This window comes from Cajanus cajan, chromosome 11, assembly GCF_000230855.2.
Source record: "Cajanus cajan strain Asha chromosome 11, NIPB_CcT2T_4, whole genome shotgun sequence".
Taxonomy (NCBI): domain Eukaryota; kingdom Viridiplantae; phylum Streptophyta; class Magnoliopsida; order Fabales; family Fabaceae; genus Cajanus; species Cajanus cajan.
The window spans coordinates 40,769,878-40,792,459 of NC_138527.1; the positions used below are offsets into that span (position 1 = coordinate 40,769,878).

Below are 22,582 nucleotides of genomic sequence, written 5' to 3' on the forward strand. Positions count from 1 at the left end.
TATAGGCTAAAACGGTGTCGCAGAGAATGGTCTTATCTGGTTAAGGAAAGAGTCTTCACTTGGGAGGAAGTGACGATCGAAATCTGGTGAACCAACCATGTCGTGGTTTGCAAGGACAATCGCAAACTCACTCAGACTCGACGACGACGACGACGATAAAGACAATGGCGCTGACCTAAAATCCCCTCCCAACAAACCCGATTCGGAACCCCTTCAACCCGATTCCGCCGCATCCACTCCCAGCCCCACCGCGCGCGGCGTCAAAGAGGATTTCTCCGAGCTCACCAAATCGTTTTCCCGCCAAATCTGGGGCGTTGCCTCCTTCCTCGCCCCGCCGCCCGATCCCCAACCGGAGAGTCCCGCCTCCGTTCCCAAAAATCCTGCCGACGAAGAAGAAGACGTCATCGCCGGAATCAGAAACGATTTCGCCGAGATTAGCGGCAAGTTCAAGAGCGGGATCTCCAAAATTTCTGGCAATAAGACGGTATCCGAATTCACCAAGATCGCCTCGAGTTTCCTTCAACTCGGATCCGACGAGGAATACGATCTCGACGGCGTTGTCGGAGTTACCGAGGACGTGGTGGGCTTCGCCAGAAGCATTGCGTTGCATCCAGAAACTTGGTTGGACTTTCCTCTCCCCGACGATGCCGATTCTGATGGTATATTCATTTTCTCACTCTTATCGATTATGCAAATTATATTTACCGTTCAATTGTAATTTTGAGGTGATTAATTTCGTGTTTCGTAGACAATTACGTAACAGTTTGCCCTAACGAGCTTCTTTATCTGTTAGTGTGTGTATATTATATTGTATGGTATTTTATTCTGCCTGATATTTCACTAGCACTGAAATTTTGTGGCTTAGATTTTGATTTGTCCGATGCGCAACATGAACACGCTCTTGCTGTTGAACATCTGGCACCGAGCTTGGCTGCTCTTAGAATGGAACTGTGTCCCGGATACATGAGCGATGGTAGCTTTTGGAAGATTTATTTTGTACTCGTGCACCCTAGACTCAGCAAAAGTGATGCTGTTATTTTGTCCACTCCGCAGGTGAGTTAAATCTTATTTTGTGTGTGTTTTTTTTTAATCGTAATAACTTTATTCATGCGCTACTAAGGATTGAAGTCAATTGAGGTTTTGCATTTTTATTGGAGTAAACTTGGCATCTGAATCTTATAATGTGATAGTTGAAAATTATAACAGAATCATGGGTGACTCTGGTTTTATGATCAAATCTTGTTATGAAATTCCATTCTTAAGTTATTTGTGATCCGTCTGTATCAATCAACATAAAGGTGTCCAGCATGCTTCACACTAACATTGTCAGGCTTGTCTCATTTGATGTTGACTAACTGGTACTTTTGGTATTATTTGTTATCGTGCCTGCCTGTATTACTAGTAATTCATGTTGTGTGTGCAGATAATGGAAGCAAGAGCAATGTTAACCCATGTTTTAGCCAAAAGAAGTAAGGAAAAGAAAGAAACTGACTTATCTGTGGGAGACAATATTCCCTTGAAAGAGGAGGAACAGCATCTCTTTGTGCCAAGCAATGCTCAACCTGACTCAGCACCTCTTCAGACATCTGTCGCTGTGTCTGATGTAGTTGAAGCAGTCCCATCTGTAGTTGAGTCTGAAGTTGAGACGGAGAAACATCCCACTCAAAGTGCTGTTACACAGGTTATTGACAAGTCTGTGGTTAAAGAAGCACCTGTAAATCTAACTGCGGAACAATCATCATCTGGCTCAACAAATAGATTTTTGGATGATGAGGATGATGCTGATGATTGGTTGAAAGAGGATACTTCTGAAATGGTTGGTCCCAGTGGAACTTCTGTTGAAACTGGTAATGATGAGGACGTGTCATTCAGTGATCTTGAGGATGATGATGGTGATGTACATGCAAGTTATAAAAAAACTAGATCGGGTTCTGACTCCTCAACAAAAGACTCTCGAGATTGGGTTCAGTTAGGCAGAAGTTCGCCTAACTCTGATAAGGATATAAACTCTGTTGAAAGCAAACATGCTGGCTCTGAGCATTCAAGTGCTCGTAATTCTGTGACCAAGGATTCCAATGATTGGCTCAACGTTGATGACATTGATGTAATTTGATACTGCCTTGGAACATGTCCCAGAGGTAAGTTTATTCATATAATTCTCTTATTATATCTTGTGAATATCTGCATATAGTCTGTGTACGCCACGATTAACTTCTGAAGACTGTGTTTGTGTAAATAAAACCAGTCTCCACTGGGCATTGTGCGATGTATGGTTAATTATTGCACCGTACATAACTAAATCTTCTATTTGACATCCGAATCCCAAGTTATTTGAGGGTATTAATACTTTTAACTGACATTACTTACTTTAAACAATCTTAACTGCCATGATGAATTTTTGTTTAACAGATGATGAGAAAGCTACATTCAATTAACATGTAGGTCAGGTGTTAGTTATCAACAGCAAAATTTCTAAACATGTTGTGCATAATCTTAAATTCTTAATAGGACTATTTGGTTTTGAGCTACCTAGATGTTTCTCTCGAGGACTAACCTCTTAACACTAATAAACTGACTTGGACCACTCACCTCTGCGTTTTGGCTTTGGCGTAAATGATATTTTGAAGTTCTCAGATTAAGAAACATGCTTATGAAATAGATATCAAGCAACGTCAGATCCCATTTTTGCAATTATAGTTGATACATGAAAAATAGCATGGGCGGTTGTTGATTCACTGCAATTATCCTGCTTTTTGCTTGTGTTTTACCGCCGATGTGAATTCCTAGATTGGGTATCTTGACACCTAGTCTCCTAAATGGTAGTTGCGAATTGCTTGTTTTGTTTGCATGGTCGTATAGATAAATAACTTGACCTTCCCAATACGAGAATGCGCTATTAACATACTCTGTAATCTGTATTATTTACTAGAAATTATAAAATATTGTAAATTATACTTTTTGTAATTTTTACTGATGGTTTTGTAACGTACGAGAAAAACTTCACCAACGATTTTGTAATTTTTAATAATTTTAGCCAACAATGAAAGGTGTCTATTAGAGAGAGTGTTACATAGTGGTGTTTGTACTTCTCTTCCAATATTAATAGAAGACATGGAAACAAAATTAAGATAGTAAAGTTTAGGTCAGATAGACTATTATTTGAGCAACTTATATTCAACGGTACAATAGGTACTGTAATTGGACAACTAAATTGGATATTAATTTTGGGTGAGGAGCTGTTTGATTTCAGAAAATGTATTTTGTTTTATTTTTACTGTTAATTACAAAAAATGTTTTTATTTTCAGAAGTTTGAACAATAAATAATTAAAATTATTTTAGGTTTTGTCCATTGGTAATTTTTTTTAGTGTTGCAATAATTTTAACTAGTTGATTTTGTATCTTTTTAATGGCCGAAAAGTATGAGCTTGAGATTAATTAGTAGAAATATTTTTTTTACCATGTAATTAGAGAAAATATATCTAACTTTGTTAATGACTAATTTCTATTTGAAAATCAAATATGGATATTATGATTAATGTAGTCTTCATTCTTATTAATGTGTTTTTTCATACAAGACTTGAACTTGAGATTTGCTTAAAATGATAAACTTAAGTACTACTCAAAATAACAATTTATTGATAATGGGAAAAATGTTATTAATAAATTTATAGCATTTTTTTTTATAAATTTCCTGTTCATTATTGGTTAGAATTTACAAAACTTATCATGCAACGACTTATTCTTAGTTGTTCTTATTTGATGTGGTGGCATTTACATGAGGTTAACAAAAATTTGTACATAACAAAGTTAACATTCCGCTTGGTAGAGAAGACTTTGATCGTTGTAAATGTCTAAATATAATGTCTCTTTCTTTTTCTCCTTTGAACATCTCGTGCCACCTTTTTCGCAGCCTCCTTCTGTCTTTATACGCCCATGCAAGACAAATTCAGAATTATATTTTATTGAATGAACTATAAATTTCGTTGTACAACTATTAATCTCTTTGCTAAATTGTTCCTAGCGTAATAAAATTATTTAAGTAATCTTTAAAATATTGAATAGTTATCACTTTGCCTTTTTTTTTATAGATATTTTATTATTATTTAGGAATTAATTTAAATATTTTTGAAATAATTAAGAGACTGCTTAACATAATTTTTTTAATAATTTACTTTTAAAACTATTTAAGTAATTTGTTTTGCTTTAGATACTATTTAAGAGCAAAAGTAATTCTTCAATATTAAATTGAAGATTTATTAAGTTTATACTTAACCGCAGCTAACTATATGTTTGATTTCATATCCAGTAGCCATACGGACTAGCGTGTTTTTTTATGTGAAAATAGAAGGTAATAAATAGGATAGCTTCTTCGTGGAAGTAGAAATTAAATGTATGGCTTTCATTGATGTGTTGCCAAACATGTTATAAGTGTCAGTAAGAAGAGTCGGAGGATAGCCGGATGAAGCCATTACGTTTTATCGAACTTTTAAAGAGAAACAATGAGCTTATCTGTTTCATTACTGTTCCGGTATAGGAGACCGCCGCCGAGGAACCCTTAGCAATCCGATCTAAAGGACCAGGCTGTAGTCTTAACCTAGAACACTCTATCAAAAGTCACTTACTCTATCAGACTTAATCATTGCTATATATAGTGGTGTGGCGTTACTAACATGAATCCCTTGAATCACGCCCTCCTCATGAACTCGCGATTCTCTGCGTTTATGACCGTTATTTCCCTTATCCCGCGGATCGTGGGGTGTTATTGATTACTTGAGTAACCCAAACGAGCCTCCCCACATCTGGGTCCCCCTATGTGTAATTCCTGAACGTGTCAATATGCGACAGGCTCATTTGGCCTAGAGACATCTTGGTTGATGTGTTCGGTATTTTACCGATGTGCCTTGGGTCGGCCGATAGGAGATCCCCTCGTCCCGGTTCGAAGCTATCTCGACTTAAGCACAGTGGAGCGGTGTATTGGGTCGGCTTCTCGTTGATGTGTGTTGGGTCGGCCCATATTAGACGACCACAGTACATAGCCCCCATGCTCAAGCACTAAAGTGTGAAGAGCATGATGGGTCGGTATTGTGTAAGTTTGGTTTGATCGGTTTTTGGGGGACCACCATGGTGCATCTTGGTGGATGTGTGCTGGGTCGGCCCATATTAGACGACCACGGTACATAGCTCTCCATGCTCAAGCACTAAGGTACGAAGAGCATGTGAGGTCGGTATTGTGTAAGTTTGGTTTGATCAGTTTTTGGGGGACTACCATGGTGCATCTTGGTGGATGTGTGCTGGGTCGGCCCATATTAGACGACCACGGAACATATTAAACCGTTGCTCACGTCGTTATAGGTCGTTAAAGTACCGACCTTAAAGCATTTTTCACGCCAAGGTGTAGAGCGTAAAAATTCCGACCTTAAAGCGTTTTTCGCGCCAAGGTATAATAGATTGCAAAAATTCCGACCTTAAAGCGTTCTTCATGCCAAGGTGTAGATCGTAAAAATTCCGTCCTTAAAGCGTTTTTCGCGCCAAGGTATAGATCGTAAAAACTCTGACCTTAAAGCGTTTTTTGCGCCAAGGTATAATAGATTGCAAAAATTCCGACCTTAAACCGTTTCTCACGTCAAGTTATAGGTCGTTAAAGTACCGACCTTAAAGCGTTTTTCACGCCAAGGTGTAGGCGGACAAAGATGCGGTTAATGTGGTATTGCTACGGTAGCACATAAGTGAAGTGAATTGAGAAGTGAGAGGATTTGTTTGTATTGAAATTAGAGGTGCCTCATTAAAAACCTTCTCGGCCAAAAAACCCTTCCACATTTTGAGGGAGAAAAAGGCCGAGCGAGGAAAAGAGTGCACCAAATACATGGGAGGTTAACTGTAATAAAATCGCAGGTTTGTCGCGTTCCAAGTTCGGGGAATTGCTCTGCCATCCAGAGTTTGAAGTTTGTACGCTCCATTGCCGACGACCTGTAAGATTCTATAAGGGCCAATCCATCTAGGAGATAGCTTATTGGAGATTTGATGTGGTTGAGCTTTTTTCAGTACTAGGTCGCCTTGCTTGAAGGACCGCGGGAGTACACGTGAATTATACTTCTTCACCGCTCGGCTTTTGGCCGCTGCTTCTTGGATGTGTGCCGTCCCTTGAATTTCTCCTAAGGTGTCTAGGTCGGCTCTTCGTCCTTCTTCGGAACCCTCCTCGGAAAAGGATGTTACTCGAAAACTCGGTTCACCGATTTCAATTGGAATCACAGCATCGGTTCCGTAGACTAAACGAAAGGGCGTTTCGTGGGTTGAGGAGTGTGGTGTTGTGTGATACGACCATAAGACTTGGCTAAGGTTGTCGACCCAATTTGTTTTGGCATCTTGCAGACACTTCTTCAGTCCTGATAATATAACTTTGTTGGCCGCTTCCGCTTGTCCATTGGACTGAGGATATTCTACGGACGTGAACAACATCTTAATGCCCAAATCGCGGCAGAATTGTTGCACTCGGGAGCTAGCAAACTGGGTTCCATTGTCGGCCACGATAATGTACGGGACCCCAAATCGACAGACGATCGATTTCCACATGAAATACTTTACTCTTTCTGCAGAGATGGTGGCAATGGGCTCGGCCTCCACCCATTTTGTGAAGTAGTCAACGACCACAATGAGGAATTTCAATTGCCGAACTGCGATGGGGAAAGGGCCTAGTATATCGATGCCCCACCTATTGAAAGGCCAAGGGGATAAGACAGACTGCAAAGTCTCAGCTGGAGCTGTATGCAAGTTCGAGTGCTTTTGTCAACGGTCACACCTTTTTACGAAGGCCGCGCAATCGGCCTTCAAGGATGGCCAAAAGTATCCGGCGCGCAAAACTTTATTTGCTAGTGATCGGCCCCCTATGTGGCTACCACATACTCCTTCGTGAATTTCAGCTATGACCCGACCCCATTGTGAAGGTGCCAAACATCGCAAGAGTGGCATGTTGAAACCCCTGCGATACAGCTTTCCTCCCAGTATTGTAAACTGCGCCGAATCTCGAATAACTTCTTGGCCTGGTCGGCGTCTGTTGGTAAGGTGCCATGCTCGAGGTACGCGATGATGGGTCCCATCCAAGACCGGTGCTCTTCTTGCAAAAACAATACATCAATTTCTTCTATATGGATGCTTGACTTTTTCAAAGTTTCTTGTATGACGGATTGGTTAGAACCTGACTTCTTCGTGCTGGCCAGTTTTGATAACAAGTTCGCTCGTGAGTTCTGGTCTCTCGGGACGTGGGAGAGGGAAAAGGTAGTAAATGAGGCTGAGATCTCCTTCACTTTCTCTAAGTATCTTGCCAGCTGGGGATCTTTGGCTTGGAAAGTTCCCGTAACCTGTCCGGTTACTAATTGTGAGTCACTACGGGCTATGAGAGTCTGTACGCCCATTTCCTGAGCTAAACTCATTCCTACTAGCAAAGCTTCGTACTCTGCTTGATTGTTGCTAGCTTTGAAATCAAATCTTAGAGACTGCTCGATGAGGACCCCATCGGGTCCTTCCAAGATGATACCCGCGCCGCTGCCCTTGAGGTTGGAAGAGCCATCCACCGACAATATCCATGGTCGTTCTTGCACCTCGGTGATGTTAGGAGAGATGAGTTCTAATATAAAATCCGCTAGAATTTGGCTTTTAATCGGCCCCCGGGGTTCATATCGTAGCCCAAATTCTGATAACTCTACCGACCATTTCATCATTTGGCCTGCTAAGTCTGGCTTGTGAAGGACTTGTCTTATTGGTTGGTCGGTCCTGACAATGACTTGATAACTATGAAAATAGTGACGAAGTTTCCTGGCAGTTGCTAATATAGCGAGTGCTACTTTTTCAATTTTGTTGTATCTCACCTCGGGACCTTTGAAAACTTTGCTAATGAAGTAGACAGGTTTTTGTTCACCATCCTCCTGAGCAAGGACGGTGCTCATTGCCTGATCAGAGACTGCCACGTATAGCAACAAAGGGAGGCCTATCACTGGTTTTGATAGGATGGGGGGACTCCCTAAACATTCTTTCAATTGGCCAAACGCGTCTTTGCACTCGTCTGACCACGTGAATCTTTTCTTCTTCTTTAGACAACTAAAAAGAGGAAGGGCCTTATCAGCAACTTTTGAAAGGAAGCGTGACAACGATATGACTCGCCCTGTCAGTTGTTGGACCTCCTTGACACTGCTTGGGCTTCTCATATTAATGATGGCCGAGCATCGTTCCGGGTTGGCTTCTATTCCACGGTGAGTTAACATGAAACCCAAGAATTTTCCAGCCTGACCGCCGAATGAACATTTCTCCGGATTGAGCTTCAGTTGGTATTTTCTGATCGTGTCAAAGAGTTCTTGCAAGTCTAACGCATGAGAGTCGTCGGATGATTTCACCACCATGTCGTCCACGTAGGCTTCAACGTTTCATCCCATCATGTGCACCAATACTTTGTCCATCAAACGTTGATAGGTGGCCCCTGCATTCTTCAACCCAAAGGGCATCACCTTGTAGCAGTAATTGGCTATGTCGGCTATGAATGACGTCTTTTCCTCGTCACAGGGGTGCATCCGGATTTGATTATATCCCGAATACGCATCCAGGAAGCTGAGTAGTTTATAACCTAATGCCCCGTCAACTAAACAATCAATGTTCGGAAGGGGATACGAGTCCTTGGGGCAAACTTTATTTAAGTCTGTAAAGTCGACACACATCCTCCATTTGCCGTTGGATTTTTTGACCATCACGACGTTTGCGAGCCACGTCGGGTAATGGATTTCCCTGATGTGACTGGCGGACAATAATTTTTCCACCTCTTGCCGAATTGCTTTCCTTTTGTCTTCACCGAACTTTCTTCGCTTTTGCACCACAGGCTTCACCCGAGGGTTGATTGCTAACCTGTGACACAAAAAATCAGGGTCCACTCCTGGCATATCACTTGGGTGCCAAGCAAATGCATCGACATTTCTTTTGAGAACCTGAACCAAAGCGTCTTCCACCTCATGTTCAAGTGAGGTTCCCAATCTGACCTGCTTTCCCGGCGCGATTGTGACATTTTTCAGGTCCTCTACAGGTTGGGGTCGGTCCTTGGGGAAGTCTTCCCTCGGATCGAGGTCAAGAAACTGTACCTGGTATGGGGGCCCAACAACCTTTGACGCTCTCCTCTTCTTCATGCTGTCTTGGTAACACTTTCTTGATACTTGTTGGTCGACTTCGATCGTACCTATGCCACCGCCGTCTAAGGGATATTTCACTTTAAGATGTGGAGTTGATACTATCGCTTTTAACCTGTTCAAGGAAGGTTGACCCAACAATATATTGTAAGAGGATGGAGAATTAACTACCAAGTATTTTACCGTGATGGTCTTCATGGATGTTCCGGTGCCGAAGGTTGTTTTAAGCTCCACGTAACCCCTGATTTCAATCTCGTCCCCTGTAAAACCCACAAGTACACCGTCGAAGGATTGGAGGCGGTCAGAGGGGACTTCTAGCCCCACGAACGTGTCCCAAAATAGGACGTCGGCCGAGCTACCTTGATCTACTAAGACTCTTTTGACGTTTCTACTCATCATGGTGACGCAAATCACTACCGGGTCATCCTCATGGGGAACGACTCCATTGTAATCATCGTCCGAAAATGTGATCGGTGTGGAAGGTCGGGCTTCTCCCACCCGATCAATAGTGAAGACAGAGCGTGCATACCTTTTTCTTGCGGCTGACGTTGACCCACCTCCAGCAAAGCCGCCTGCGATTGTGTTGAAGTCACCGAGCACGGGGCGTTCGTGATCGTCGTTTTGACGATCGGAAGCTGGCCTCCTTCGGATTGATTGGTGTCGCGTCTCTCCCGAACTCCCCCCTTCATCCTTCCGGCTTCGTCGCCTGACATAAGATTTCAAATGGCCGTCTTTAATCAAGTGCTCCATTTGTTGGATGAGGCCGTAGCATTCCTCTGTGTCGTGACCGTATGCACGGTGGAATTCACACTAGCTCCCCTTGTCCGAACCCAATACACGATTCCCCTTTTGCGGGAAACTTAGTAGGCGTGTGACCTGTACATCTCTTAGGATTTGGCGTCGGGATATGTTCAAGGGCGTCGAATTTCTGACGTCAACTAAATCAGAAGCATCGTTATGTCTGGTTCTACTTTGAAAGTTGGTACGGTTTGATTGCTGGACATTATCTCTTTTTGACCAATCGTTCCTTGCCTTCAAATGACGGCTATTTGGGGTAATTGGGGTACGCGTACTCTCCTTCTTCTTAGCCTCTCTTTTCCGAGTCTCACTTTCCTCTGCCTCGATGTGACAAGCAGCTCTTGCACGGACCTTGGCCATGTTTTCAGCCGTCCTTTGAACAAGGGATTCTGAAAACGGTCCGGACCTGAGTCCCTTGCTGAACGCAATCACAAACATCTGCTCATCAGGATTAGCCACTTTGATTGCGACTTGATTGAATCGGTCTAGATATTCCTTCAGGGACTCTCCTTGGTACTGGCGAACATCTAATAGATCTGCGATCGTCATGGACTTTCACTTGTTTGCCGCAAATTGGGCTACGAAAAGTCGCGACAGAACATCGTATCCGGTCACGGATCGGTCTACCAATTGGCTGAACCACTTCAATGCCGTTCCTGTGAGAGTACCTACAAATAGTTTACAGTATACGGCGTCAGATCCAACATTGATTAACATATGGGCTCGATAAGTCATCAGGTGTTCGTCAGGGTCTTGGGTGCCATCGAACGGTGCGATACGCGGAATGGCCAAATGTGGGGGCACAACTTCTTTTTCTATGGCTTCGGAGAAAGGTTGAAATGCTCTTGGTGGTTCTATTCCCCCTTGAAATATTCTTGCTGGTTCCGGCCCTCCGCCTTCCATGTTGTTTCTTCGTAACTCTGCAATTTGAGCCTGTAATGCCGCTCGAGCCTCCTCGGCTCTTCTCCGATGGTCCTCATTAAGACGACGCATAAGTTCTTGATCTTCCCGTCGTAGGCGTTCGGATTCCTCCACTCTCCTCCAGGCCTCTTCGTTCTCTCGTCTCAGCGCTTCTACCGTGGCCGTGATCTCCCTCAACGCTGGATCATTATCAAGCGTTTCGATGTCGTGTTGACGTAGGCTCTCTGCCTCTTCCGCCCTCCGTCGCGTCTCTTCGTTCTCACGCCTCAACGTCTCCACCGTGGCCAGAATCTCTTGTAGCGTAGGATTGTTATTGGTCTCCGTGTGATTCTGCCGATATAGCCGCTCAGCCTCTTCTACTCGTCGCCGCGCTTCTTCATTCTCTCGCCGTAAGGTTTCCATTGCAGCGAAGACTTCTTCTAGGGTGTGGCCGCCGGCGGGAGGAATGGGATTTTCAATTCCGCCGGTGCTCCCAGGTATAGCACCAACGACGTCGTCATTGCTGGTTCCTGTCGCATTGCTTCTTAGAACTCTCGTCATTGTGACCTTCCGCTCACGTCAAAAAGAAAGGTGTGGGATGCAGTTTTCCCTGCCCCACGGTGGGCGCCAAAATGTTCCAGTATAGGAGACCGCCGCCGAGAAACCCTTAGCAATCCGAGCTAAAGGACCGGGCTGTAGTCTTAACCTAGAACACTCTATCAAAAGTCACCTACTCTATCAGACTTAATCATTGCTATATATAGTGGTGTGGCGTTACTAACATGAATCCCTTGAATCACGCCCTCCTCATGAACTCGCGATTCTCTGCGTTTATGACCGTTATTTCCCTTATCTTGCGGATCGTGGGGTGTTATTGATTACTTGAGTAAGCCAAACGAGCCTCCCCACATCTGGGTCCCCCTATGTGTAATTCCTGAACGTGTCAATATGCGACGGGCTCATTTGGCCTAGAGACATCTTGGTTGATGTGTTCGGTATTTTACCGACGTGCCTTGGGTCAGCCGATAGGAGATCCCCTCGTCCCGGTTCGAAGCTATCTCGACTTAAGCACAGTGGAGCGGTGTATTGGGTCGGCTTCTCGTTGATGTGTGTTGGGTGGGCCCATATTAGACGACCACGATACAATTACCCATGCAACTTCAATAGTGTTTAAAATTAAAACTACTAGTGCAATCTGTAAAACTCATTTCTCCTCGTGTAAAATCCCGGAATTTTCATGTGATAAAAATATGTACAATGAGCATCAAAAACCCTGTTAGAACACTCTTACCCGGTTACCCAAGTAATAGTAAATGAAATGAGGAAAGGAAAGAAAAAAAAAAACTAATTTAGAAAATGTTATGTACAGAGGTATTGAGTTTGGTAGGTAGAATCTCATCCGGATCTAACGGGGCGAAAACCGGCGGAAAGGCGTTCTAATCGAGACCATAGCATTCTTCCGAGAGAGGATCTTGGCTTAGCTTCTATGCTCTCCTTGCTTTCATGTATAATCGACGATGCTGAGGATGATGATGATTGACGTACCCTGTGTGGTGAGTTGTGATGAGTAACTAGGGAGCCACCAGTCTCTCGTCTAACCAATTCCAGGATATTTGGGTTTACTTCTTCTTCACCTGAACAATCTCTAACAAAGAATGACCCCACCGCTTTCTTTCCCTCTCTTCCAATCTCCACCCTTGATATCGATAACCCATTTTCACGAAACACCCGCGTCACATTCGATAACAGCCCCATTCGATTTTCAGTCCCAATATCCACCCTTAATCCACGCGAGACTCTGCGCTCAATTGCAGCGATTAAGCATAACGTCAGCTTTTGCTTCTCGCTTTCACTAGGAAGACCTGAACTATCCATGCTGTGCCTTATGAAGTACTCCTATAGTATAAACAAGATTAATTAATTAAGTGTATAATAAGAATAATAGAGATTCATGCATGCATGCATGTACCTGATGAGCGATGGATCTGTTGGAACTAATGGCGGCGTGAAAGACGACATAGTGCATGTCGGTTAGCACGCAAACGGTGTCGAACACGAGCTTAGGACGGTCCATGCTGGTGACGTTAACGACCAAGTAACCTTTGTCCTCGCATCTTCCCACATAGACGTGGGTCCCATCGCACCCCTTCTTGTGTTCGCCGTGGCAATTCTCGTAATCTCTGTTGGCGTACATGAGCTGGTGGAGCCGCCGCTCCGTGTGGGTGCGCCCTGCGCCCAACGTCGTCAGCCTCACGCTTTTTCTCTCGCCCGTACCGCTGTGGGCCGCCACCACATTCTGCAGCTGCTCCTCCACTTGGGCCAACCGCTTTGGGTCGCTTATGGGCCCTGCTTCGGATGCTTCTTCCAGGAATATAATGCAGGCCACTCTGTCGTTGTGGGTCCAGGCCGTTACGGAGGTTACGCTGCAGCCCAACTCCACTAGGACTGCTGACAGCTCTGACAGTAGGCCCGCTCGGTCCCTGCCACTCATCTCTAACGCTGTCTTCTCCGTTGCTGTTGCTGTTGCTGTTGCTGCATGTTGTTCCTCTGCTCCTTTCCAATTACCCAATTCTCTATCCCCACAAATCTCCCCTTTACTTCTCGTGGCGCACAGTTCCTGCATTATTAATCATTCATTCACTTCAGATATTTACATATTTGTTTTAACAGAACTCCAATAAATGCTCTTAGTTCAAAAATAGAAAGATGTTATTCAAAATAAAACAATATTCATACAAAAGGATATTATTTTATTTGTATAAATGCTTTTTAGTTCAAAAATACGAAAATGCTAACAAATGCTTTTATTTTAGTTTTCAATCATTTTTTTTACTTATTAATTCCTTAATCAGTGTCTTTAGAGCACTGGTTAATTAACTACACTCTTATTTTAATATCTTACTGCTTAAACATCACTAATTATATTTCTTCCTATTTCTCTCAAGTTAGATAGGACCTTTAAGAATTTATTTTTCTCATTTTTTTAAATAATTAATTAGATAATAAAACATGAAGTACACACATATTTAATCTACATTTCTTATTTTGAGAAATGTCGGCAATGCATTTTTTTAACACTATCTTTCTATCATTTTGTATTATTGACTCATTTTTAAATCATAAATATTCATAAATTTCGTGTTTCATTTATTGATTTTTCTTATATCAATTTTGCTAATAACTATTTCTTTCAATCACTTTAAAGTTGTAGTAGGACTCACAAAATAATTTCTAACAATTTTAGTTAATTATAAAGATAGAGTTAAAAAAAAAACTAAGCATGTTCTGAGGACAATACATTTTGGACATCCCAAATTTGTATACACGTCATGAATACCTCTTTTTTTTTTTTTTATATTTATCTTCATATCACTAATTATATCTATAATTTTTTCTCCTTTATCTTTCACTCTTTAAGTTTTAGATAAAAATTTGTTTATCTACCAATTGGCAACAGAAATAACATTATTTATTTATTAAACAAACAAGTTGGAAGTATGACGTCATAATTTTAAGTGGAAATAACATTTCCAGAAAGAGACAGAATGACCTGCTGGATGTGGAGCAAGAGCTTTTCGTCTGCGAGCTTCTTGCCAGCTTCATCAGTCACGTGGAACACTGCATTTGGCAATAAAGAAAAAGACCCACACGGCATGGATCAGAACCGAACAATTAACATTTGCAGATGAATTATAGTGTCCTTGACCAGTTATGGGGCACGGGGTTATATGACTCATGCCTAGCTCATTCAAGATAATAAAGTAAGGTGTTTAAGGATTACATCATTTCGGTGGATTGGGAAGTTTGTAGAAAGCTGAAGAATAAAAGGGAGACACACACTGACCGTCCATAAACCATCCCCCATCAGAGGAAATGTATGATTTGGAAATGATGAGGTCAAGATCTGTCAACACTTGGACCATCTCCAATAGTATGCCCTTCCTGTTTGCACTATCAACCTGCTTTTTCACAACACACTTTTTTATATATTATATTTCATCTTCGATTTGTAAAACAAAATCTAGTCAAGGGTATTTTAAGTATAGCCAAGGAATCCTGTTACTAACGTCGTTTTCATATACAATACAGCAAAATCCAAATTTGGTTTTCTTTAAGAAGAGGAGCAGTTTTCTTTTTTTCTTGGGTTCTTATAAGAAGTAGACAAGGAAACGGAAAACACGAAATTAATTCCGAAACAGGTTAGAATTGTTTTATCCTTTATCATTCATATCCCCTTGGAATGGTTAAAAATTAAGCAAGCACTTACCGCAATTTGCATTGGCTTTTGGTACCAAGTGATAGACTGACAACTTAATCTCTTTGCAACTTGTATAATATAATATATTATATTGATCATGATTAGTTATTATACTTAAGCGCCAAGTGGGATTTCCACAATGGATATTAATCTAATTCATGTGTATCATGTTTCTACCCATTTTCCTACAATATACTCAATGATTTATCTCACGAAGTACTAAAAGTACTAGACCTGATTGAAATGTGGATGGCGATCCCTGGAAGCCATGAATGACGAATGGGGGCACGAATCATAATTAATAAAACCAAGTATATAGAAATCATTAGGTTATATTGGTGATTTAAAACATGCAAGTTGAATGTATATAGAATTGTATATCTAACCTTCACTACAGTGCAGTCTCGGCAAGAATCATTATCGATACAGACCCTGCCAGCACAGAATTAAATAGGTGTAATTCATTAAGTAATCTATGATCATGAATCGGCTAATTAAGCCAGAAAAAACAGTGATGTCTAAATAAACAAGAAATTGAGAGAGAGATTGTTGGGTAGTAATTGTACCTAGGAGGATATATTCTTTCTATGAGAGATTCAATCTCGCGATCGATGTGGGCATGGTAACATATTTCCATATTTCTTTATGAAAAATTTGAGTTCGGAGGGTGTTGCGAGATAACCCCTGAAGCAGCGCTGCTATCTGCAGATTATATCGATCCCAGGCTTTATAGTTTAAAAGCGTTGAAAGAGAATGGTGAAAGAAAGCGTGTATTTATTAAGATAAAAAGAAAACGTGAGGAATGAGGATATTGGTGCGCCGTACGTATATCTTGTTTCCAAAGCCATAGCAGAGGGAAAAATCTTTGGAGGTTTCCGAATTTTCTTGTTAATTATGGTAAGAGATTTATTTGATAAAAAAGAAAAGGAAGTGGTGTGGTGATTGGTGACAACTTATGAAATTGATAAATTTTGCATCATTAATATCTGGAATTTGATGAAAAATAAGAAAAGGAGAGCATGGTAAAAATGATGAAAAAGAAGGTTACGTTACCTGATGTGGGTGTAGCTAGGGATAGCATTAGCAGCTAATGTGGAATGCATGGAGTGGAGGTTTCCATTGGAGAAAGAAGAGGATGAAAGACCGGGAGAAATCTTAATTTACTATTTTTGGCTGCGTGTTCTCAATTTTCCCACGCATATATATCAGCTAAACCTTTCGTACCCAATATATATTGGAAACCAAAAAGCAATAATTCTCTGTTCTCTCCCCTTTGGTAGCATGCTGGGAGCTGTGGTTCGTGTTCGTGGCATTTGGGGATACCACCAAGTTGCTTCTGCCTTCGTAAATGCAACTCACTGCACACCTCAGCAAATATGGATAGATCCACTCACAACAATTATCTATGCCACGTGTCTTCCGTTTTCTAATTGCACATGCAGTCAAATTCAAACACTCATCTTCTGTCGTGGCATCACTCATCATATCCCCCTCCAACCGGAATCCACGTGTTTGCGATTAACCCTCATTGGGATTCCCTTCTGGAATCGCAAATCGCATCACCCACCCTCAGCTTTTCCTTTCATACTACACTCAAATCACACGCTTCAGACTTTTTTTTTTTTTTTGGTTACGTGATTTGCTTATGTTACCTGCTAAGTGACACTCGTGGGCTTATCCATGAGGCCCATAACAGTGTATATCCCAAGCAAAAAACAAAAAAAAAACAGAAATATTTAGTGGTGGTTATGATTCGTATGTGGCGTGGGTCGCGTGACGGCTGAATTGAAGATGACGGTTGGGGCAATTGCTTCCACCAAAAAGCAAAGTTTGAACTCTCAAATTTTCACCTCATAACCTTCTCCCAGGTTCGTCTCTCATATCTTTTCTCTATCAATTAAACCTGTACCCGTAATTTAGGTTAATGGAACTGCAATTAGTGGGTCAAGGTTTTGATTATGTCCGTAAAAGAAAGAAGTGGGTGTTAATTTCATGTGCGGTTGGGTTCGGCGGGTACAGCGCTTACAAGCTCTATCACGCGCCGTCGATAGCTCGTAAGAGAAAGAGGCTTTCGAAGCTTCTGGTTGCGTTGGTTTCCGTAGCGGAAGCCGTATCCGAATCCGCGGATACCATTGGAATCGTCTCCAGAGACGTGAAGGATTTTCTGCAATCCGATTCGGATGAAATCCCCAATAGCTTGAAGCAAATTTCCAAGATAGCTCGCTCTCAACAGCTGTCAGAGTCTTTGGTTAGCGTCACCCGTGCTGTCACCGTCGGAGTCTTGCGCGGTTACCAATCCATGAACCGAACCGGTGCTGACCAAACCGGTTCAACCGTCGTTGACCGGGTGCTTGACAAAATGCTAACACCCGCTGGGTCGGGTTTTGCTTCTGTAGTTCTTGGAAGCTTTGCTAGGAACCTCGTTCTTGCGTTTTATTCTGATCAGAATGACCACTTAGGTGGGGAATCGAACTCGAGCAATGGGAATACTGCTGTTGCACATGTTGGCTCCAATTCGGATTCTGTCGTTGCATGGGTGGATGTAGTTTGTGGTAATCGGTGTGGGGAATTAATTGGGAATTGTGTGCAATTGTTTGTGAGCACCGCGGTTGCGGTTTATCTTGATAAGACCATGCATATCAACACCTATGATGATTTCTTTGCTGGGTTAACTAACCCCAAGCATGAGACTAATGTGAGAGATATGCTGGTATCTGTTTGTAATGGTGCTGTGGAGACGCTTGTCAAGACTTCTCACCAAGTGTTAACAAGTTCAAATGATGCTGATGTTGGTTCGGGTTTAGCTTCGTGTTTGGTTGCTGAAGAAACTCTCAGAGATGAGGACTTGGGTGTTGGAATGTCGATTGAATCCAAGGTGGATGTTTCTGATGAAGAAAATATGAATGGCTGGGTGAGCAAGGTTTCGTCCACGTTGGCGATTCCAAGCAATAGGAGGCTTTTCCTTGATGTGACCGGCAGGGTGACTTTTGAGACTGTTAGGTCGTTCATGGAGTTTGTTTTGCAGACACTTTGTGCTTCTGTGAGAAGATGTGCTCATATTGTTCACGAAGCTGTTCTTGAGATTGTGAGATATGTTGCAGCCAAATCGTCTGTTATTGTCACAATATGTCTCTCGTTGTGCCTCCACATAATGGGTGGAGCCTGGGCATTGGTGCCTGCTTAAGCGGTAGTTGGGACTACTTTCATTCACCATATATAGATGCTATTGCTTAGTTATTTGAACTATAGAAGAATTTTCTGGCGCCGCAGCTGTTTTATAACATCTTTATATCATACATCGATTATTTTGTAAATGATGTTGAAAATATGAAATATTAAAGAATGTATAGTGACCATAGAAGTCATGTATTCTCTCTTACATAGTTAAAATGTAAACTCATTGAGACAAACCACCACCTCCCAGAACTCCCTCATAGCCCAGCATTATTGTTTTGGGTGTTATCATGCATGATTATACCTATTCTTCAATCGGAATCTGTTGTAAATACATCATTCTGTTTATGATGTTGATTTGATATTTTCTACTGGCCAGGGGTACATATGCAGGGCATTTTAAATTTTTAATTCCATGACGAATTTGAATGAAAGGGTGTATTACTGACTGAGATTTCTAATGTCTTGTTAACTCTGGCTAGAGTTCCCTTCGTGGATAATGTTTTTAAACTGTTATTGGAGGGGCCAAACCTATGTTGCTGGCACATTTATGCAATTATTATAACTGTTACTTATTAATGTGTTTGGAAATTTTGGCATATTATAAACCGGCTGAGCCTCACCTATTGTGTTTGTGCTTAAACTGCAGTGCAACTGAGGTTACACCTAACCTTTACTCTTAAATTCTCTACACGTCCTTTTTTTCCTAATTCATTTCATCATCAATGGAAGTGCAATGTTGATATCTGTGTAGCTGTGGCAGTGGAAATTGCACTCATGCACGTTTGATACACAGTATGCTAGCTTCGTATTAGTAAGCGTTTAAATAAGCTAAAACTCCACTTTTATTGATGCGTCATGGAACCCTGTCATTACGATAGGAATTGTAGTGATGTAGTGTGCGTTTGGTTGAGCATCACAGATCCACATTTGCCCCAAAACCACTTCCTATTTGACGTAAAAGCAAAACAAATATAAGGGTATGTTTGAGGGAAGGTAGGTGGAAAAGAACAGTAGGAATATAAGAGAAGTGTGTGGAAGTTAAAAAGTGTTGTTTGGTAAAAAATAAGTGAGGGGAAGTGTGGAAATTTAACCGTTGAACTCAAAAAATTTTCCCTCTAAAACTAGGAGAATTGTAGGGAGATAGCGACAACTAATAATAATAATAATAAATAAATAAATAAATAAAATACTACTAATAATAAATAATAATTAATATATTTTTATTTATTATGCTATATATACTAAAATGAAATAATAATATAAAAAAAACAAAAAAAACAAAAAAAAACATTTATTATGTTTAAATAAAATTATTTATGAAAATATATCTATTTATTTATTTTAAAATAATAATAACAACTTATTTTTAAACAAAATTATCTATAAAAAATCAACTTTCATTTTATTTCCTTCTTATCAAATAATTTTTTTTATTTTTATTCTATTTTCATATACTTCTTCATACTTCTCTTCACTTTTTTTCTATCTTTTTCTTCTCACTTCTTCTGTATAAAACACAAGTTAAATTATTGATTCCAAGTACATTGTAGTAGTTAGTTTAGTTATATAATAATTATCTATGTTAGTTATAATCTAGGTAGTTGTTTCATTCTATAGAAAAGGACTTGGGGCTTGGAGTGCCAAATTAACTCATTAATTAATTGTATTTGTATGAATTGGATGAACATGGTTTATTTGAAACTCCTTTCCGGAAGGATGGTGATTGCAATCAAATCGGCGGGTGATTTCATGGGTTGGATCCAACTTCACCATATAATGGATAAAAGATAGTTAATGTGAAATGGGACAATTCATTCTTAAGTGGTTACATGCTAGTGCAAATATTGGTGTGGCAACGTGATGAATAATTATCTGTCATCACTCAGTGTATATCAGTGAAGCTCAATTCTCGCGCTATGACAATACATATGGATGTATTTGTGTGTAAACAAGTTGTCCTTGGACCAAACATAAAATTAAACGCCACGAGAAAGGCTCCATGGTCCGATTATGATGGAAAGTTCACCCGTGATCACCAATTAACTAAAAAAGACAGCTCTAAGCCTTCTTGAGGGAAACTTGGATTAAATAGTAGAATACGCTGAATGCTTCAATGGATCACGAGGACAAAAATCTCCCGTGGTATATTAACATTACACCACAGGTCAAGAGACAGAAACTCGTGCCACCCTTTCTCACATGGGCCGAATGGCTGGTTAAGATTTTTTAAAAATATTAAATTTAATTTAGAAATAAAAAAAATGAAAAAAGTAGATTAAAAGAGATAGAAGATTAAGCAAAATTTTATAAAATTATTCTCATAAAAAAAACTCCTAAAAACATTTTTATTGAATAATAATTCTTAAAAATATTTTTGTTTAAAATAATTATTTTAATTTATATAAAAATAATTTTAATTAATACTAACACCGAACCAAAACTATCGATGTTTTACTCACATTAAGTATCATTATTTTTTCTTTCCACATTTGTATAAGTATTTTATAATAAGTTACCCATCAGTTCTCTATTATAAGTAAAAGAAACACTAATTTTAAGAAAATTAGTTATATATATTAAATTTTACTAATCAAATAATTTTTTTTTTAATATTGTCCTTGTTATAAATATTAAAAGAAGTAGTATAGCGGAAAAGTCATGCATTAAAGAAGAGATATTTTAAGAAACATATTATTAAATAAGACAAAAATAGTTAAAATTTACCTATATTTAACAAAAAAAATCTTTTTTTTTTTGTTTAAATATTCTTTAAGATCATTTTTATAAGATTTTTTTTTGTTTAAATATCCTTTAAGATCATTTTTATAAGAAATAAACACTAATTCATGTTCATCAAGACAAGTAGTTGAGTTACTTAATTTTAATTAATCGTGTCATAACTAAAATTAAATTTTATTTGAAAATATCCTTTGAAATAAATCGTTTAAGTAAAGGTTACATTTAATGATAAAACATCTAACTCAAGATTTTTTTATATTATAGGTGAATGTGACTTATATCGTTAATAGACTTATAAATGCAACAATTCAAATGGGAACGAGTAGGTGAATTGTTAATAAATTTTACAAAAAAAAATAATAGAACAAAAAATATTAACAATTACTCCCTCTTTTTCCTGTTTTAAGCAACACAAATCACATTTATTTTCTCTCTCAAAAATAAGCATATTTTACATACTTTTATTTTATTTAATGATATTCTTCACAAAATATTCTTCCTTTAATGCATGATCCTCTAGTTGTATTACATTTTTGAACATATATAACAAAAGTAATTTAGAAAAAATATTGAGATTAATAAAAATTTAATGTAATTAATCAATTTCTTAACATTTATGAAATTAATTTTGTTTTACTTACAATAGAGAATAGAGGGAGAAATGTCTTGAGTTGAGCCTATATTTCTTATAATTTAGAAGAAAAAAAATAATACATATTTATTTATTATTGAATGAGGACACTTTAAACAAAATATACTGGCCTATGAATAGTAGATATGTGTACAAATTTGAAATAAATAAAGTACTATATAGCAATAATGTGGTATGTTATGAAAAGTAAGAGGATAAATTATTATATGGTCTGACACCATGTGATTCCAACCAATCTTTGTAATTTTTTTTCTTCATAAAATGAATAATGTGATTATAAAGAGGAAATTCTTTATAATAATTTTTTTTAAAGTGATGATAAATTTGACTATTAAAATTGATTTTAGTGATGGAGATTTTAAAGTAAATGTGTGAGAAATCAAGTTAGATTCTTCTCATCGTCATTGAACATTAAAAAAAAAAAAAAAAGGTACGAGTAATCTTCAAATTGGTAAATTATTGTTATAATTATTAATTAAAAATTAATCATCAAAATTATGACAAAATATGTATAATAATTTTTAAACTAGTGATAAGCAATAGGACAATTATGAAAATTTCAAACGTTATTTCTCTAACAAATTATTAAAATCCATTTTATCTTCTAAAACATATGAAGTTAAATTCATTCAGGCAAATGATAATAGAATTTGAATGTAAATATAAAAATATTTCATATATACCGTGGACCATCATGTTGGGATAAAAATAGACAAATTTCATAAAAAATTATCGTTACTTTCTTGGTCACGGAAAGGATTCTCTCCTGTTGTATGCCTATATTTCTTTAGGCCAGCAGCAGCATAATTATTGAGGAATTATGGCAAGTTAAAGCTTGTAAATTCTAATACTACACTAGTAGGGCAGTTTATTTCTTCGAGGCACCTCTATCTCCC

The 22,582-nt window shown here is 39.3% G+C and overlaps 4 protein-coding genes across 5 annotated transcripts; 2 read left to right on the plus strand and 2 right to left on the minus strand.

The window, feature by feature from the left end:
* LOC109811188 (BSD domain-containing protein) lies at window positions 1–2,353 on the plus strand. The gene is made up of 3 exons (XM_020374851.3): window positions 1–659; window positions 866–1,053; window positions 1,424–2,353. Exons 1-3 carry the CDS (start codon window positions 98–100, stop codon window positions 2,111–2,113), a joined length of 1,440 nt encoding a protein of 479 aa, XP_020230440.1. The 5' UTR covers window positions 1–97; the 3' UTR covers window positions 2,114–2,353.
* Window positions 2,354–5,737: 3,384 nt separating this feature from the next.
* On the minus strand, window positions 5,738–9,912 carry LOC109811165 (uncharacterized). The gene is made up of 2 exons (XM_083066518.1): window positions 8,968–9,912; window positions 5,738–8,887 (listed from the first exon to the last, which is right to left on the minus strand). Exons 1-2 carry the CDS (start codon window positions 9,910–9,912, stop codon window positions 8,831–8,833), a joined length of 1,002 nt encoding a protein of 333 aa, XP_082922644.1. The 3' UTR covers window positions 5,738–8,830.
* A 2,144-nt stretch (window positions 9,913–12,056) lies between these two features.
* Window positions 12,057–16,329, minus strand: LOC109811137 (ACT domain-containing protein ACR1). 2 transcript variants are annotated; one of them, XM_020374786.3, is made up of 7 exons: window positions 16,172–16,329; window positions 15,685–15,820; window positions 15,505–15,550; window positions 14,705–14,819; window positions 14,411–14,478; window positions 12,830–13,477; window positions 12,057–12,756 (listed from the first exon to the last, which is right to left on the minus strand). In XM_020374786.3, the coding sequence occupies exons 2-7, from the start codon at window positions 15,753–15,755 to the stop codon at window positions 12,256–12,258; spliced, it is 1,449 nt and encodes a 482-aa protein (XP_020230375.2). In that variant the 5' UTR covers window positions 15,756–15,820; window positions 16,172–16,329; the 3' UTR covers window positions 12,057–12,255. The 2 variants fall into 2 exon arrangements, with proteins under 2 accessions (XP_020230375.2, XP_029129756.2); XM_029273923.2 differs by lacking the exon at window positions 16,172–16,329 and adding an exon at window positions 15,353–15,377 and having other exon boundaries at window positions 15,685–15,727.
* Window positions 16,330–16,649: 320 nt separating this feature from the next.
* On the plus strand, window positions 16,650–18,663 carry LOC109811138 (protein PHLOEM PROTEIN 2-LIKE A10). Its single transcript, XM_020374788.3, has one exon. The coding sequence runs from the start codon at window positions 17,043–17,045 to the stop codon at window positions 18,300–18,302; it is 1,260 nt and encodes a 419-aa protein (XP_020230377.2). The 5' UTR covers window positions 16,650–17,042; the 3' UTR covers window positions 18,303–18,663.
* Window positions 18,664–22,582: the final 3,919 nt, after the last annotated feature.

Bases quoted from the DNA above. Each gene is read 5' to 3' on its own strand.
- LOC109811188 (XM_020374851.3), top strand. From the start codon at position 98: ATGTCGTGGTTTGCAAGGACAATCGCAAACTCACTCAGACTCGACGAC. The intron at 660-865 runs GTATATTCATTT...TTTGTGGCTTAG, and splicing joins CGACGATGCCGATTCTGATG to ATTTTGATTTGTCCGATGCG. The intron at 1,054-1,423 runs GTGAGTTAAATC...TTGTGTGTGCAG, and splicing joins TTATTTTGTCCACTCCGCAG to ATAATGGAAGCAAGAGCAAT.
- LOC109811165 (XM_083066518.1), bottom strand. From the start codon at position 9,912: ATGGAGCACTTGATTAAAGACGGCCATTTGAAATCTTATGTCAGGCGA. The intron at 8,888-8,967 runs GTTCTCAAAAGA...TTTGTGTCACAG, and splicing joins TGGAAGACGCTTTGGTTCAG to GTTAGCAATCAACCCTCGGG.
- LOC109811137 (XM_020374786.3), bottom strand. From the start codon at position 15,755: ATGGAAATATGTTACCATGCCCACATCGATCGCGAGATTGAATCTCTC. The intron at 14,820-15,504 runs GTTAGATATACA...GTGAAAAAGCAG, and splicing joins GAGACTGCACTGTAGTGAAG to GTTGATAGTGCAAACAGGAA. The intron at 12,757-12,829 runs GTACATGCATGC...TTTATACTATAG, and splicing joins ACAGATCCATCGCTCATCAG to GAGTACTTCATAAGGCACAG.
- LOC109811138 (XM_020374788.3), top strand. From the start codon at position 17,043: ATGGAACTGCAATTAGTGGGTCAAGGTTTTGATTATGTCCGTAAAAGA.